We start from the raw sequence: 18,424 nt of genomic DNA on the forward strand, positions 1-18,424 counted from the left end.
TTGGCAGTCAGGCAGCCGTGTGCTGGTGAAGGAGCAGAACTAGGAAACTAGTTTGGCTGTGGGTCCTGTGACCTCAGACAAATCACACCTCATCTGGCTTCAGCCTCACACTCTATAAAGTAAAACGGTTGATGGAAATGAACTGAGATTCCCTTTAGCCTTCTTATTCTGAGAGCCTCTCCTGCCAAAGATGTTTTCTGAGTCTCTGTGTGTATGTGTAGGTAAGTGCTGCGTCCAACTCTTTGCAACCCCATGGACTGTGGCCCAACAAGCTCCTGTGTCCATGGAATTTTCTAGGCAATAATACTGGAGTGGGTTGCCATTTCCTATTCCAGGGGATCTTCCCAACCAAGTCCCTATAAAGTAACAAAGATGAAGCCAACCTCATCCCTGCCCTTCCTTAAATCATAGTGGCTATAGAATTTATAATGCCCCTGCTTTCTTGACAGGCAAACTAGTTAATCTACCTCAGTTTGCTGATTTGAATAACTGGAGTGACACCTACTAGGAAAAATTATCATGAAGATACAGATAATGTATAAACAAACATGTAACTACAGTTTAAACACAGAACAATACCTGACATTATTAGGTCCTGATTGAGTGATTGCTATTGATGTTGTCAATAAAAATTAATCAACAGTCTATCTCAGAAGGAAATGGCAAATTTATTTGAGCCAACCTGAGAATTATAACCTGGTAGAAAGTCTTTCAGAAATCTCTGAGGGGAATTCCCTGGCAGTCCAGTGGTTAGGACTCAGTGCTTCTGCTATAGGGAGCACAGGTTCCATGCTGGGTCCAGAAACTAAGATCTTGCAAACCATATGGTGTGGCCAAAAAAATAAATTAAGAAAGTAAAATAAAAAGCTCTGAGGACTGTTCTGCCCATAAGAGGTCAAAACACAGTGATTTAAGTTTTTGAGACAAATGGTTAAATGACATATTATTGATCATTTACACAATTTAAATGTATACATACAAAGGTAGTAGTGGATCACAGGTCATCATGGTCCCTTGCAGAGTTAGGAAGGAAGTTATCCCCTAAAGACTTATGAGTTGTGACCCTTGATGAGATTGAGAAAGAATGTTATCTCCTAAGGAGGTCTGGTTAATTCAGATGCACAATACACTATAAAAGGGGAGGAAGAGGCCCAAGCTAGCAAAGAAAAATTTTATGTTTAAATGTTTCTCATTGTGCCATAAAATATGAATTATTTCATCAGTATTATAGTTGTTTCTCTGGCAGCTGTGGGGGTTTTTAGAGAACTAAGCACAGACGCCCCTGTGCTACCCAGTGATCAGCACATCTGGGCTTGTCTGGCCAGTTGCCTGGAATCATGGTTCTGTGTGTCAGGAGCTAGGAGTCTGTGTGTGACACTGGTTTCGTGACACCCAGCCCCCCCTGCCTTGTCCAAAGGAATTGGCCTGTTTGAGCTGGCAGATGCCAGCAACTCTCAATGGGATAGTCTCTGGTGTAGCTTCTGCTGACTTCCCCTTTAACATATACTTATTAACTCTGAAAGCAAATAAAAAGCAATGTTCTTTCCAGCCTTCTGAAACCAAGGCCTTTACTCCTTGGGGCAGAAATAGCCAGATGCCATGGTGGAGACAGGGCCTGATCTGGTCCTTGCTTCTCTTCCTGTGTCCTGAATCTGTCCTAACCCATCGTGTCCTTGCCCTGTGACATCTCCACCCCCACCCTCTTCTCCCTTAAGGCACACTCAGGTCCCTGCTTCTGAAATAACCTCTTCCTGGCCCTTGTACTTCCATGTGCAAGAGAGGGGCATCCTGGAAAGTAGAAAGAGCTCTGGGCTTGGAGTTGGGAGTGTGTTAGTCACTCAGTCCTGTCTGGCTCTTTGTGATCCAAGTCCTACCCTTGGGACTGTAGCCTGTCAAGCTCCTCTGTCCATGGGATTCTCTAGGCAATGATACTGAAGTGGGTAGCCATTCCCTCTCCAGGGGATCTTCCTGACCCAGGGTCTTCTGTATTGTAGGCAGATTCTTTACCATCTGAGCCACCAGGGATTCAGATCCTAACTGTGCCACTTACTAGTTTATGTGAGCTTTGGCACATCACACAGTCTCTCTGAGCCTGTTTTTTCCCGTTTAGGATGGACTTGTTTGACAGGATGATGCATGGTAGGTCCTGAGTGAGTGCTTCCTTCCCCAGTTCTGTGACAGCATCATTTGGGGCTCTTCTCCAGCCCCTCTTCACTGCTCAACTGTCCCCAGCTATAATGCCCTCTGAGCTCTGGCTTCCTTCTCTCCTGCTCAGGACCTCATTTGTTCCAGTCCCGTGGACATAGCCCGCAGGGTACTGATCGTACTGAAGACCTTTCTGAGGAGGAATGAAGATGTCCAAGTGGGCGGTCTCATCCGAGGCCACTTCCTGATGATCCTACAGCATCTGCTGATGGAGCATGGGTCCTCCCCCTCAGGAGGTCAGCCTGTAGCTGCTGGAGGCATGTTTAGACCTGAAGGAAGGTCACTCAGGAGTGGGCATCTCTACTGTGATGAGATCGGCTCTGGGAGAGAGAATCAGAGTTTTCTCTGCAAAAGAAAAGTCAGGCCAGTGGGGCATCAAGCGAGAAACTTTTATCTCCTTCTCTTGTGGGAGAGGGTCTGCTCTGGGAGAGAGAATCAGAGTTTTCTTTGCAAAAGAAAAGTCAGGCCAGTGGGGCATCAAGCGAGAAACTTTTATCTCCTTCTCTTGTGGGAGAGTGGGTGTTCAACATACTTGTGTGTGTGTATGTGTGTGTGTCTGTGGTTTGAGTGTGCTTATGTTTCATGTCTGCATGGGTGGGTGTGTTTGATGCATGCATGCCTATCCCCACCCTGCACAGCATGTGCTCAGAGCTATTTGTCACAAGAATGGCAGCCCCCAGTTGGGAAGAAAGAAGCGGTGAATGTTGGGGAGGTGAGGGAGGCAGCAACAGCCAGCAGGGGCAAGGGAGGGGGTGGATCTGTGATGGATTGGAGCTCCTGGTGAGATCTAAAAGGATGGTTTCCAAATCTGGAATGGGACTCCCTGGAGTCACAGAAGCTTGATATTTGGTATAGTGTGAAAGGCTAGGATTAGTCTGTTTTTTTCCTACTCTTAGAGAGTTGAACTTTAAAATTTTCAAGCAATTAAGAAGAAGTGGGTGGAGAACTATGGCTCACTTGGTCCAGTTCTATTGAGGACGGGGGTTTGGAGGCATGTTTAAGGGGATCTCAGTTCAGTTCAGTTCAGTCGCTCAGTCATGTCCGCTCTTTGTGACCCCATGAACCGCAGCACGCCAGGCCTCCCTGTCCATCACCAACTCCTGGAGTTTACCCAAACTCATGTCTGTTGAGTTGGTGATGTCATCCAACCATCTCATCCTCTGTTGTCCCCTTCTCCTGCCCTCAATCTTTCCCAGCATCAGGATCTTTTCCAAATGACTCAGCTCTTCGCGTCAGGTGGCCCAATGAGGCGTTGGATTTTCAGCTTCAACATCAGTCCTTCCAGTGAACACCCAGGACTCATCTCCTTTAGGATGGACTGATTGGATCTCTTTGAAGTCCAAGGGACTCTCAAGAGCCTTCTCCAACACCACAGTTCAAAAGCATCAATTCTTCTGCACCCAGCTTTCTTTATAGTCCAACTCTCACATCCATATATGACAATTGGAAAAACCATAGCCTTGACTAGATGGACTTTTGTTGACAAAGTAATGTCTCTGCTTTTTAATATGCTGTCTAGGTTGGTCATAACTTTCCTTCCAAGGATTAAGCGTCTTTTAATTTCATGGCTGCAGTCACCATCTGCAGTGATTTTGGAGCCCCAAAAAATAAAGTCAGCTACTGTTTCCCCATCTATTTGCCATGAAGTGATGGGACCAGATGCCATGATCTTAGTTTTCTGAATGTTGAGCTTTAAGCCAACTTTTTCACTCTCCTCTTTCACTTTCATCAAGAGGCTCTTTAGTTCTTCACTTTCTGCCATAAGATTGGTGTCATCTGCATATCTGAGGTTATTGATATTTCTCCTGGCAATCTTGATTCCAGCTTGTGCTTCTTCCAGCCCAGCGTTTCTCATGATGTACTCTGCATGGAAGTTAAATAAGCAGGGTGACAATATACAGCCTTGACACACTCCTTTTCCTATTTGGAACCAGTCTGTTGTTCCATGTCCAGTTCTAACTGTTGCTTCCTGACCTGCATACAGATTTCTCAAGAGGCAGGTCAGGTGGTCTGGTATGCCCATCTCTTTCAGAATTTTCCACAGTTTATTTTGATTCACACAGTCAAAGGCTTTGGCATAGTCAGTAAAGCAGAAATAGATGTTTTTCTGGAACGTTCTTGCTTTTTCAGTGATCCAGCAGATGTTGGCTATTTGATCTCTGGTTCCTCTGGCTTTTCTAAAACCAGCTTGAACATCAGGAAGTTCACGTATTGCTGAAGCCTGGCTTGGAGAATTTTGAACATTACTTCATTAGTGTGTGAGATGAATGCAATTGTGCGGTAGTTTGAGCATTCTTTGGCATTGCCTTTCTTTGGGATTGGAATGAAAACCGACCTTTTCCAGTCCTGTGGCCACTGGTGAGTTTTCCAAATGTGCTGACATATTGAGTGCAGCACTTTCACAGCATGATCTTTTAGGATTTGAAATAGCTCCACTGGAATTCCATCACCTCCACTAGCTTTGTTCATTGTGATGCCTCCTAAGGCCCACTTGACTTCACATTCCAGGATGTCTGGCTCTAGATGAGCGATCACACGATCGTGATTATCTGGGTCGTAAAGATCTTGTTTGTATAGTTCTGTGTATTCTCTTCTCTGTGCCACCTCTTCTTAATATCTTCTGTTAAGGGGATCTGGAGGAGCTGAATCCTTCCTTTTCAGGGAAGGAGAAGCCACAGCTAAGTGTTAATAGTGTTTAAGAATCATGAGATTTCTTGGAAACCCATAGTGGAAAGACTTTGAGCCTTGGATTCAGATTTGGGTTCAAGTCCTGGCCCTGCCAGTGGCTGTGAGACCTGGGAGATGTCATTTAGCCTCTTTGGGCCTCAGTTTTTTTAACTGTAAAATGGAAATGACAGTCCCTGCTTCCCATGATTTTAAAGAGGATTAAGTGAAATAATGAATTCTCTTACCCAACCCAGAGTTGGCACTCAGTCTGTCAGTTGCCCCTTTTCCAAATAAAGAAGGCAGGAAATAGGGGTAAATTCCAATGAACTATTTACTGCTGGTTGGGTGGTGGTGGTGATCTGTCTGTCATTCCCCCTGACCAGCTCTCCTTGTTCCTAACAGCCTCTGGGAACCTGCCTTTGCTGTTGAACCTTCTCTCCTTAGTGCAGCTGAGGAATGAGTCAGAGCAAGAACTGGACAGCATGGCCATGAAGCTGCTTCACCAAGGTGCTCTGGAACAGTGCCTGAGGGCTCAGGGCTGGGCGGGCTGTGGGTCGGCCCTCATAGCACTGGCCTTGCTCCTTTCCTCCACCCTTTCACCTTTTGGAAGAAGCTGGTGGGTCAGTCTATTCCTGTGGGCTTCTCTCTCTTTTTTGAGTAGAGAGAGGTTTATTGCAGGGCCATGCAAGAATGGGAACTCATGCCCCCCACAAACCCAGACTACCTGAAGGATTTCAACAAAGCATTTTTAAAGGCAATGTGAGGGAGGAGGGTAGCAGGGTGTGTGATCAACTCACGCACAGTTCTCTGACTGGCTGATCGCCTATGGGCTTCTTGATAAAGGACCTTCCAGATCTTCTGCTCGTCCTCTGGGGATGTTTGGAAAACAAAAACCAAAACAAGTCACTGTGACAAGCTCCAGAATCAAGAAGGCCTGATTTTGTTCTCAGCTTAGTCACTAGTTATGGAACCTTGGGCAGCCTCTAGCCTTTGTGAGCCTTTGGTTCCTCATAAGTAAGATAACAGTGTGTACTGATTTAGGGTTGATGTAAGGAGTAACTTTAAGTGTAGAATGCCACAAGGTACTTGGCACAGAGTAGGCCTTCAGTGGATACTGTCTATGTAGCCTTTATTTTTCCTGGCACAAGCTGTTCTCCACCTCACCCTGCAGCTGACTCAGGATCTGATGATCCAGTTCACAGATCTCTAGGCCTTTCCTCTCCCCATACCCCAAACCTTATTAGGATCTTTTACTGCTCACTGATGCAGCCACCAGTTCATAGGCAGCACCCTCAGGAAGATTTGTTGAGGAATGCTTGAAATTATTAGGAAAAAAGGTGTGTCTCCAGTCCCTGTGGAGTGTCGTGTCCTCTGGCCACAGGGTAGTATGGTTTTTCCCTGCCTGGAGCCCAGATCTCCTCAGGAGAAGATCAGTGTCCAGCCTGGCCTGGTGCTGGTCATTGCCTGCCTATCTTATCAGGTGGCACTCAGCCAGGAGGGAGGTTTGTGTGTGACAGAAACAGCTGTCAACAGGGCCTCTAACAGGGAGACGTAGCAGACTGAAGCATATTTGTGAAATGAGTATGTGTTTACATATAACCCTGAATAGTTTTATTGGAGAGCATTGAGGATAGAGGACTGTGGTTCAGGGGTGGGGCTGTGGTTGGGAGGGGCCTAGTTGTCTGGTTGATCATGAGCCATGTAAAGTCAAGTGTGATATGGCTGCCAAAAAAGTGAATGGAGACTTAGGTAGGTTTATATCTAGGATGGTAGGGGCAGGGGAGCAAGGACTGGTAATGCCCAGGAGGAAACGGTTGTGCTCTGTAGATGTTTACCCCACAGTGTTGTAACCACTCTGATGAGGCAGGTGGAGTACGAGGAGGCGTTTAACCTTACCTTGAGAGATTAAGGGAGAATTCATGAGGGAGGTGAACTTTGAGCTGAATCTTGATTGCTGAATCGGAGGAAAGGTGTTAGCTAGATGGAGGTGGTATGAGAGAGAGAATGTGGCAAGTTTAGGGAACTGCACATCGATAGCTACAGACCTCCTCTGGGAAGGTGGTGAGTGCCTGTTGCTGGAAGAATTCAGAGACTTGATCGTCTTTCTGCTGATGGTGGCAAGTTGGCCTATGTAACCTCTGCAGACTCTGCAACCTGGAGTCTGGTTGGCACAAAGGCTGTCAGAGGCTGCCTTTTGATCTCCTAAACTTGTGCAGTCTGTTCGTACATGCACCGGTGGTCTGCTTGCCTGATGTTTGTTCCTATGGAGAGTGTGAACATGTTTTGGGGTTTGTCACTACTTCTTTCCATTGGCAGTAACATCAGGGACACCAGGTTTGTTCCTGATCCCTAAGACTGACATCTGAAATTAGCCAGTTGAGGGCCATTAGCTGTAAGAAGTGTGAGTGCTAAGTGCTGGGGCTCCCGAGGACTCTTGTCTCTTGCAGTGAGCAAGCTGTGTGGGACATGCAGCCCCGCTGACTCAGACATCCTGCAGCCCTCCTTCAACTTCCTGTACTGCAGCCTTCACCAGGCCACGCTGGGCAGTCAGAGAAGAGGTACTGGGGCCCAGGCTGGCACAGTGAAGAGGAAGGGAGGGTGCTGGGCAGTGTCTGTGGCTCTTGCTGCCCTGTTCTTCCATCTTAAATAAATCAGGGTGTGTGTGTGGCTGGAATGGATGGTCATAAGGTCCTTTCTGGTTCTGATAACCTTTGGCTCCAAAACGAAGCTGGGAGCCTCCAGGTGACCCTTTTGTTCATTCACAGAGCATATGTGGAGCACCTTCTGGGTACTAATTGAGCACTACCTGCTCTTCCCAACCCTCTGCAGCCGCTGCAGTGCTTCTGAGTAGCACGGCCCTGATAGAGCTTCTGGAGAAGATGCTGGCCCTGACCTGGGCTGAGGAGGGCTCTCCCAGGACCGGGCTCCTCTGCTCCGCCTGGCTGCTCACTGCCTCCTTCTCTGCCCAGCAGCACAAAGGCAGTCTTCAGGTTAGTCTCTAACCCCTGTAGCTTTGGGGCATGGGTGTCGCTCAAAGGAACGATGAAGATCTGAGTTCTGGTCTCAGCTCTGTCTGTGGCTTATTACCTATGTAACCTTAGTGAAGTATTTACCTCTTTGAGCTTCAGTTTCCTTGCCTACAAAACAGGAGAGTAACATGCAAGGCCGTTGTCAGGTTGATTTACATCGATCCATTTAGCACACATGGATCACCTCCATTCCAGGAGGTACTTTAGGAACAGAGGAATAAAAAATGAATACTGTATACACCCCACACTTGGGGAACTTGTGTTGTAATCTTTAAGAAAAGGCTTGAAAGGTACGTATTTTGTGCCAGGCAAGGGGGAGAGCATGCTAGGCAAAGAGAATGAGATGAGCACAGGCCTGAAGTTGCACAAGACATGATTTATGTATTTGAAGAGTGGTGAGGTATCGCAGTGGCAGGGTGTAGGGAGTGGATTGTCCAGCTGAATGGGAAGGCAGAATCCAACCCATGATCCTGGAGTGGTAGGTGGTAAACTGTGACGTGCCATACACGTGGGAGCTGTCATGTGACTGTTAGAGAAGGTGATGCGGGGAACGGACGCGCATGGGCTTATCCACAGCACGCCTCCTGTCCTCTCGGCCCCTCCCCCTTGTATGACCGTGGCATCCTAGGGCCCTGCATGGGCTCCTCTGTGGGCTGCTCCACTTTTGAGTGTTTCCCCTAAGGCTGGCTACTCCTGGTGGACGTAAACCATTGCCTAGCCCTTGAGGTATCCTCTCACTGTGCCCAGCTCTGTGCCAACCTAATGCCAGGCACTCACTCACTGGTATAGAATTGAAGTGAGTTTTAAAATCTTGGCTTCTAGACGTTCAGTAAACCGGCAGATCTACAGTATAGCAGATCCTCAGGTAGTTTCCAGTGGGGTCAACTTGGGACAGGAGCCTCTCCTGCTTTTCTCTGTTGGGCCCACCCCTGCCCCTGCAGCTACCTGCCTGGATGGAAGCCTGCACCATGTCATCAGTTCTGCCCTGGCCCTCAGCTCACACCCAGCCAATCACCTAATTGCCTCTCCTCCAAGTCCTCCTCTCTGCCCTCACTCATGCCTGATCATTTATCCTCACCACCAAGGCGGTCTGTTGACAATCTGCTGGCCCCAGCCTCTCCGTCCCCCTGCCTTTCTATCCCCACGGCACCGTCTATCCACACTTCCCCTCTGCCCACTCTCCTTCAGCATCTTTCTGTTCTCTTCATGGCTGCTGAGACCCTTCCTACTAGGCCCCTCTGCAGCCTTACTTCCTGTCATTCTGCCCTCCTCTTTAGAGCACGTGCTTGCTCTTCTCCCAGTTCACTGTGCTCTTTCACATCTCCATACCTTGTTTTGTTTGTTTCTGGTTGATTTTTAGTAGCTGTTATTTTTTGGACAGTTTTAGATTTACCAAAAAATTGAGCAGATAGCACAGAACTTGCACACAGCTTCCTCTACTAACAGATTAGTATGGCATCTCAATATCTTTATACAAGTTGGTTCTTCTGCCTAGAACCTGCCAATTCCACCAGCCAACAAGCATTTTTGAGGAATTGCTTTGTGCAAAACTGATAGATCCAAGTGGAGGAGAAGCTGCCTGAAGGCAGCTCATGTTCTGGGTAAGGAGAGCAGAGCACACTCACAGCTTTGAACCTGTTGCCTAAACTAACCCCTCAGTTTGGTCACTGCTTTGACGTCAAAGAGCACAGTCACAGTGCTGATCCTCAGCTGTTCTTCACAGTGGCTCTGGCAGGAGTGAAAGCAGGTGGTACTGTTCCCGTTTCACAGGTGAAGGATGTAAGACAGGCTGAGAGAGGTGCAGGGCAGTGACTTGTCCACAGCCACTCAGCTGGCAAGTGGCAGAGCCAGGATTTTGAATCTGGGCCATCTGACTCCAGGTCTGAGTTAGGTGGATGGTGGGCTAAGATAGAGATGGACCTACAGATAAGGCTGGGATCAGTTCCTCCCTGGTGCAGATGCTCTCTGAGGATGGGGGAAATTTGGGAGAAGCAGGGTTCTCCAGGTCTGGGTTTGATTTTCCTCCTCAAACTCCTGAATCCAGGTGAGGTTCACAAGACCCTGTGTGGCCTTCTCTGTCCTTCTGGGTATGTGTATGAAGGTACGCGAGATACTGTGGCAGGTTATTTTCTCCCCAGGCTCCCAGAAAGTGGGGGTTATATCTTTACCCCATGCTCTGCCAGGTTCATCAGACGTTGTCCGTGGAACTGGACCAAGTACTGAAGGCCCTCAGCGTCCCGAAGAGAAAGGCTGCACTGCTGTCAGGTGTGGGGCAAGGGCCTCCAGCAGGGAGAAGAGAGACCTTTCCCCTAGATCCTGAGATGGGACCACCCCCTGAGACCAGCCTGTGGTCACCCCACTATATCTCCATGGTCTTCCTCCTGGAACAGAGCTGGGCACAGGGAGGTGGGGAATGAGACAGGAACTGGGTGTAAGGAGTTGCCTGCTTTCAGCTGCCATCTTACGCTTCCTGCGGACAGCTCTGCAACAAAACTTCTCCTCTGCCCTGGTTGCCCTACTGCCCTCAGGGGCCCAGTCACCGCCAGCCCCTGAGGACACTGTCCTAGCTCCGCTGGGAACATCACAAGTCTTGTCCCTGGTCATCGGACTGCAGAACCTCCTGGTGCAGGTAAGGCCCTTGCCAAGTGGGACCCTGGCAGTGGAGCCTGCCTCTCCCAGGATGACAGCAGGAAGGGGTAACTGCCTGTCAAGATCCTGGTATTCCCACCAAGGCCTGGAGAGTAGATTGATTGGTTTTAAAGTTACAGTGACAGAAACAAAACTCAAATTGTCTCATAGCTGAGAAGTCCAGGGGCCAAAACTGGCTTTAGGCACATCTGGGATCCCAGAGGCTCAGACAGTGTCATCAGAGCTCTATCTCTCTGTCTCCTGGCTCTGCATTTCTCTCAGCTTTCTTCTCATGGGATGGCAGGATAACCTAGAACAACTCTTGGCCTATATCCTTCTGGCAGAAAGAAAGTTTCTCTTTCTCAGTAGCCCCCGGAATTGAGTCTCATGAGCCTGGCTTGGTAATGTGCTAGTCACTCTGCTTGAAACACGGGGTGCTCTGATTGGCCTGGCTTGTGCCGCTCATGAAGGATGGGGCAGTATGGTCAACTCTCCGTAATTCACACGGACTGAACATAAGAGAGGAGTGTTTCTGCAAAATAAAATTGTTCTCAGAAGAAGGAGGAATGGATCCTAGACAAGCAAAAAGTCGCTAATCTTGAGTACCTGGGAAGAAGTTGGAAGTGCCCAACTCTTAACTGGTTAAGAGTTAATTTTTGATTGGAGAAGGAGAAAGGACACAAGGCCTAGACTTAGGGGTTGTTAGGGAGAATGTTTCCCCTGTTATGCATTTCATTAAGATATTCACCACTTTTTTGTGCTAACTCAGTGCTTAGCACTCGTTAAATACTCTGTACCCATATCTCATCAAACCCTCTTAGCAACCCAAGTAATCTTTTTATCCCCACTTAGCAAAATTAAGTAACCTTGGCCAGGATCCTGCAGTAAGTAGCCAAGCAAGTATTCAAACCCAGATCTGCCTCATAACTTAACCTCCAGGTTGCTGTGTTCCAAAGGATAGCATGAGGTGAACATAGGACTTTTTTTGTTGGGTTTGTTACATTAAAAAAAAATCAGTCTTATTGAGATATAACTTACATGTAGTAAAATTCACTGATTTAAGTGTAATTAGATGAGTTTTGACAAGTAGATACAGTTTTGTGAAGTGAAGTGAAGTGTAGTTGCTCAGTCGTGTCCGACTCTTTGCGACCCCACAGACTGTAGCCTACCAGGCTTCTCTGTCCATGGGATTTTCCAGGCAATAGTACTGGAGTGGATTGCCATTTCCCTCTCCAGGGGATCTTCCCAACCCAGGGCTCGAACCTAGGTTTCCCGCATTGTAGACAGATGCTTTACCGTCTGAGCCACCAGGGAAGTCTTACAGTTCAGAGTTTTGTGAACACCACCACAATCATGGTATGGGTTTCCAGCACCACAGAAAGCCTCCATGTATTGCTTTGTAGTCAGTCCCCTCCCCATCCCCGACCCTTGGCAAACACCGATCTGCTTTCTGGCACTACAGTTGCACCATTTCTAGAACTCCATGTAAATGAAATCATACATTATGTTGCCTTGTGTGTCTGTCTTCTTCAACTTAGCTTAATGCTTTTGAGATCCATTCATGCTGTTGTGTGTATCAGTACTTCATTTCTATATATTGGTGAGTAGTGGCCTACTATGTGGCTATACCACAGTTTGTTTATCCATTTACCTACTGCTTCCCTGGTGGCTCATTTGGTAGAGTCTGGCTGCAGTGTGGGCGACCTGGGCTCAATCTCTGGGTCGGGAAGATCCCCTAGAGAAGGAAATAGCAACCTACTTCAGTATTCTTGCCTGGAAAATTCCACGGATGGAGGAGCCTAGCGGGCTGCAGTCCATGGGGCCACAAAGAGTTGGACATGACTGAGCGACTAACATAACACTGATAGCTATTTGGGACTTCCAGACTTTTAGTTGTTATGAATAAAGACTGAAGTACAAGTCTTTGGGTGAATATCCATTTTTACTTCTCTTAGGTAAAATACCTAGGAGTGGGATTGCTGGGTCAAATGACATATTAGTTTTCTGTTGCTGCGTATCTACACACGATAAATGTAATAGCTTAACACAGCACCCACTAGTTATCTGACAGTTCTTTATGTTGGAAGTCTGGGTGGGCTTAACCAGGTTCTTCACTTAAGAGTCTCACAAGGCTGAAATCAAGTTATTGCTCAGGCTGGGTGCTTATCTGGGAGATCAAGGAAAGAAACACTTCTTTCTCAGTTTGGTGTGGGGGGTGCTCTTCCATCTCTTTAAGGTTGCCCCTATTCTGTCTTACATGGTCCCTCCATCCTCTAACCAGCCAATGCATGTTGAGTCCTTCTCACCCTTCCAGTCTCTCTGGTTCTTCTTCTGCCACTAGCCAAAGAAAACTGCTTTTAGAGAACTGGTGTGATCAGATTGGACCAACCCAAACAATCTCCCTTTTGCCATATAATGTAACCTAATCACAGGAGTAACATCTGGGAGCAAAGGTCATGGGACCATCTTAAAATTCTGCCACATATGGCATCTTAAAATTCTACAACATATGGTAAGCATATGTCTATAAGAAACCATCAAACTATTTTCCAAAGCGGCTGCACCATTTCGCCTTCCCATCAGGAGTGCACGAGAGTTCTAGTTGCTTCACATTTTTGCTAATACTTAGTATTTATTGTCAGTCATGGCTATTGGTGAGCATGTGGTGTTATCTCAAGGTGATTTTAATTTGCATTTCCTTAATGACTAATGATGATAAGGTCTTTTCATGTGCTTATTAGAGCATAAAATTTTGTTTGGTAAAAGGTTCTGCTTTAAGAAAAAACCTACCCACGCTGACTTAGATAAACTGCGGGGCTCTTAGAGCATCTGTAATTTGTGAATCGCTTGAGGGGCCCCAGGGCCCACTCTTCTCTGGAACAAAACAGTCTGTCAAATGCTGGTAAATCATCAGTATACACACTGTGATGTGTGTGTGAGTGAGAGATGAAACCAACAAACGTCTTGATTTTCTACAGAGCCACAATCCCCAATCTGAAATCCTGAAATCCAATTGTTTTGAAAACCAAATGTTTTTTCTTGATTGGCAGCAAAATCCATTGATAGCGAAATCTGATGTGTACATCTTTGGGTTTGTTGGTTTTTTGCAGAAGGACCCTCTGTTGTCCCATGCTTGTGTCGGCTGCCTGGAGGCCTTGCTTGACTACGTGCATGCCCGGAGCCCACATGTCGGTACAAACCCTCACCCTTCTCTGATGTTGCCATGGGGGCGGTTGGAGGGAGCCAGCGCCTGCCGTGACACCCTCCCACGCCAAACTCCCATTCTCTGTTCTGTGCACACTCTTCTTTTTTTTAGGCTTGTGGGATGTCAATTCCCTAACCAGGGATTGAACCTGAGTCATGGCAGTGAAAGCCCAGAATCCTAACCACCAGGCCACCAGGGAGCTCCGTGATTCACATTCATCTTGTTTAATTCTTTTTAACAATACTGCAAGGGCACTGCTATGTCCATCATACAGATGAGGACACTGAGGTTCAGGGATGTCAAGCAATTGCCCCACATAGCTCTTGCATGGCAGAGCTCCTCCCACATATAATGGGATATATGGTCTCCCTGTGCCAGGCAGCATGGGTGGATAGAAGCCCAGGAAAAAAAGAAACCCCTGGGGTCATCTTGGCCAGTGCCCTGCCTCTAGTGGAGCAACCCGGTTTTGAGCCAATAGGAGAAAGTTTTCTTTATCAGTGTTCCATGGCCTTTGGAAAAGCAGCATTAACAACGCTGTAACTGGTGTTTCCTATAGCCCTCCATGTGGCCTGCCAGCCCTGGAATCGGTTTTTGATGTTTACTCTCTTGGAAGCTGGAGAGAATTCCTTCCTCAAACCTGAAATCTTGAGACTTATGACCCTGGTAAGTGTAGAATGGATGTCTTGTGGTCTGAAGAATGTCATCCTCCAAGAAGCATAGAGGGGCTGGGTGGGCCTTCACCCTATAAGAAACCTGCTTAGAGGATTCCTCTAAATGCCCACATCTTAGCCCAGAAGACCTGGGCATTCTTTCTTATTCACGCATTAATGAAACATTGACCAGAGCCTGCTCACCACATGCCAGATCCTGTGCTAGCTACCAAAGATGTCAGTGAGCCAACTGTTCTTTCTTAAGGGTCCCTCAGTCTAGAGAAGGAGATAGACAAGGAAACTAAGACTTAAAATATGTTGTTATTAATGGAAGAGTAGAAGATAATGCTAAGTGCCTAGAACACAGTAGGTATCTACTGAATAAACAATAAGGCAGTGAGCCCGTGAGTGATAGTGAAACAGATCAATGAGTAACTCAATGGTTGGTGTAGGAACCCAGAGAAAAGTAAATTTTTTGTTGCTGTTGCGCTGGGTCTTCATTGCTGCTGGGCTTACTCTAGTTGCAGCGAGCGGGGCTACCCTTCCTTGTAGTGCATGGGCTTCTCATGGCGGTGACTTCTCTTGTTGCAGAGGACAGCACAGGCTCTAGGCACACAGGATTCAATAGTTGTGCCTCGGGGGCTCTAGAGTGGTGGCTCAGTAGCTGTGGCACACAGGCTTAGTTGCTCCGCAGCATGTGGACTCTTCCCAGACCAGTGATTGAACTTGTGTCCCCTGCGTTGGCAGGCAGATTCTTATCAGTGAGCCAACAGGGAAGTCCCGATAAAAGAGTAAGTGTTTCTGCCAGAGCTGGGAAGGACAGTTAATACCTGTTGTTGTCAGTCACTCAGTTGTGCCTGATTCTTTGCTACCCCATGGACAGCAGTATGCCAGTCTTCCCTGTTCTTCACCATCTCCCAGAGCTTACTCAAACTCATGTCCATTGAGTCAGTGATGCCATCCAACCATCTTGTCCTCTGTTGTCCCCTTTTCCTCCTGCCTTCAATCTTTCCCAGCATCAGGGTCTTTTCCAATGAGTCAGTTCTTCGCATCAGGTGCCCAAAGTACTGGAGCTTCAGCTTCAGTATAAGTCCTTTCCAATGAATATTCAGGATTGATCTCCTTTAGGATGGACTGGTTTGGATCTCCTTGCAGTCCAAGGGACTCTCAAGAGTCTTCTCCAACACCACAGTTCAAAATCATCATTCTTCGGCGCTCAACATTTATGGTCTAATTCTCACATCCATATATGACTACTGGAAAAACCAGAGCTTTGACTAGACAGACCTTTGTTGGCAAAGTAATGTCTCTGCTTTTTAATATGCTATTTAGGTTGGTCATAGCTTTTCTTCCAAGGAGCAAGTGTCATTTAATTTCATGGCTGCAGTCACCATCTGCAGTGATTTTGGAGACCAAGAAAATAAAGTCTGTCACTGTTTCCATTGTTTCCTTATCTATTTGCCATGAAGTGATGGGACCGGATGCCATGATCTTAGTTTTTTGAATGTTGGGTTTTAAACCAGCTTTTTCACTCTCCTCTTTCACTTTCATTAAGAGGCTCCTTTGTTCCTCTTTGCTTTCTGCCATAAGGTTGGTATCATCTGCATATCTGAGGTTATTGATATTTCTCCCAGCAATCTTGATTCCAGCTTGTGCTTCATCCAGCCTGGCATTTCTCATGATGTACTCTGCGTATAAGTTAAATAAATAGACAGGGTGACAGTATACAGCCTTGATGCACTCCTTACCCAATTTAGAACCAGTCTGTTGTTCCGTGTCCTGTTCTAACTCTTGCTTCTTGACCTGCATACAGATTTCTCTGGAGGCAGGTTAAGGTGATCTGGTATTCCCGTCTCTTGAAGAATTTTCTGCAGCTAGTTGTGATCCACGCACTCAAAGGCTTTAGCATAGGGAGGGAGACTTAATGCCTATATTATCTTTAATAAAGTTAAGAAACCACTCAGTAATGAAGGTAACACTTTGGCCGAGCCTTGGAGGATTAATTGATAAGGAGAAGGGAAAGTATTGCGGGCACTGAGGTGAGAGCAGCAGGTGTACGAGCACAGGGTGGCGGGCGGGGGTGGGCCACATACAGTCCAGTGTGAGAGGCAGGGCTGCAGGGCCGGCAGGGCTGCAGTGCCAGCAGGGCCAGCTCTCCGCCTCGCAGTCCTCGTGACTTCACTGTCCCAAGATACAACCCCACCTGTGCGTACCAGTGCTGAGCTCCTTGAAGGCAGAGTTCCATGTGCTTCAAATCTGTGTCCCCAGCCCAGTGCTGGGCATGGCAGGGACACAGGAAATGTTTGTGAATGGAGGAGATGCCGAGTCATTGCATGCTTGGCTTCTCTCCCTGGCCCAGTTTGTGCGGTTCCAGAGCAGCAGCATCCTCTCTCAGGAGGTGGCTCACGTTCTGCAAGGCGCAGCTTCGACCGACCTCTCTACCCTCCCTGGCTCCACACTCCAGGCTCTGCATGGCTTCTTCCTGCAGGTGAGTGGGGAGGAGATGCCATTTAGCCACTGGGAGGCCAAACCCTCTATACCATCTTCTCTTGGGGCAGGGTGGGAAGGGGGAGCTCTAAACACAACAGCCAATGGGAGGTCAGGAGTGCAGGGGGTGGAGGGCAGAGAGGGCCTGTGTGGAGTGGGCACTGAGAAAGCCTGTCTTTCTTACCCTCTTTTTTCTCCAGGTCCAGAGCATGGGCCTCCTGACTGACCACAGTGTGGCCCAGACCCTGCAGGCCTCCTTGGAGAGCCTCTCCCCCAGGGCCTCCCTGGCCCAGCCACCCCTACAGGACATGCTGTATCCTTTCTGTCATCTTGGAGCTTTGGCCTGTACATGGTCACCCAGGCCACGGGAGGCCATGGCATCATGCTTCCGAGCAGAGAGGTGCTCTGTCTACAGTCCTGTCCTCTTAAGGCGAGCAGGGGTCAGTGAGAATAATTAACAGTGGGAGCAGTGACAATGACTTGTTCTGTTTGTTAAGTTCCTACCAAGGACCAGTCATGTTACATGCACTGTATCGAATCCTCACAATAGCTAGGGGTGTTAATACAGTAGTAACTTAGATCAGAGAGGTTAAATGACATGCCCAGATCCACACTGATAGCATCAGGATTTGACTCCAGATTTTACCATCTCCAAAGTCATATCACCAAACTCAGAGGAGTGACCCCTTCCCCAGGAGCTTTGGAAAAAGTTGCCCAAGCCCAGTTGGCACAGATGCTGCCCTGAGTGTAACATGGGGGAGGGTGCTGGGTGTCTGGCAGGTCCCTGAGAAAGCCAGGGGCTGTGGCAGTGGTCACCCACCCTCTGAGGGGTTGCTCCGGTGCTCCAGAGACACTTGGTCTGGAGTTGCGTGTGCTGGGGTGGGGGTGGGGGTGCCTCTTCACGGACTCTCCTTCCCCTTTCCATGGAACAGTTCCCTCCCTGATGTATAGTGATTACTGAGCTCAGGTATTCAGGTCCCAAATTTAGAGTCCATCCCATTATTCTCAGGAGCACCTCTGCTCTTGTCTATTTTTGCCCTTTTGGGCATGAGAAGCATGGTTCTCCCGTGGTTGGCCCCACCTCTTTGCTGTTCTCCTCTCATGGTTGTTGCCAGCTGCCTGGGAGGGGTGTCTGTATCCCTGTCCCACATCAGAGACTGACCCTCCGGCCGGATGCCTAGAAGCAGAGAGAACTGAGACCCGGAGAAGACAAAGTCAGGGCACAGTGGTTTGGGGGAAATGTATGACAACTGCAGCCGTTCATCTGGGGCCATATACTCCGTCACTGGAACAGAATCAGGAAATAAAGTGAAACACTCAGATGCCTGTGTGGGCTCTCCAAAAATATGTCACTTTACACTTACCTGGGCTCCCTCCAGCTGGTTCCTCAGCCAGGATGGGTGGCCTCCTCGGAGAGAGGGGGCGGACTTGCCCTTGTTAAACCGGCTGGTCGTCTCAGTTGAAGACATCAGTCAGGCTATCTCTGGGGCAGGAGAGGCAGAGAGAGGCCACATGTTTGGTGCTGCTGTGATGCAGGTGCTCTGGGATCAGTT

General features: G+C 48.0%; 1 protein-coding gene across 1 annotated transcript in view; it reads left to right on the forward strand.

Annotated features, from left to right (window-relative positions):
- Positions 1 to 18,193, forward strand: part of MEI1 (meiotic double-stranded break formation protein 1) — a 55,716-nt gene extending 37,523 nt beyond the window's left edge. Inside the window, exons 21-31 of the mRNA XM_005681120.2 lie at positions 2,276 to 2,441; positions 5,275 to 5,379; positions 7,320 to 7,430; positions 7,702 to 7,862; positions 10,085 to 10,166; positions 10,355 to 10,530; positions 13,640 to 13,721; positions 14,291 to 14,397; positions 16,744 to 16,872; positions 17,072 to 17,184; positions 17,987 to 18,193. Of these exons, the coding sequence (XP_005681177.1) occupies positions 2,276 to 2,441; positions 5,275 to 5,379; positions 7,320 to 7,430; positions 7,702 to 7,862; positions 10,085 to 10,166; positions 10,355 to 10,530; positions 13,640 to 13,721; positions 14,291 to 14,397; positions 16,744 to 16,872; positions 17,072 to 17,184; positions 17,987 to 18,032 (1,278 nt within the window). The 3' untranslated portion in view covers positions 18,033 to 18,193. The remainder of the gene's footprint in view (positions 1 to 2,275; positions 2,442 to 5,274; positions 5,380 to 7,319; positions 7,431 to 7,701; positions 7,863 to 10,084; positions 10,167 to 10,354; positions 10,531 to 13,639; positions 13,722 to 14,290; positions 14,398 to 16,743; positions 16,873 to 17,071; positions 17,185 to 17,986) is intronic.

The sequence above is a fragment of the Capra hircus genome, chromosome 5 (assembly GCF_001704415.2).
Source record: "Capra hircus breed San Clemente chromosome 5, ASM170441v1, whole genome shotgun sequence".
NCBI classification, from domain to species: domain Eukaryota; kingdom Metazoa; phylum Chordata; class Mammalia; order Artiodactyla; family Bovidae; genus Capra; species Capra hircus.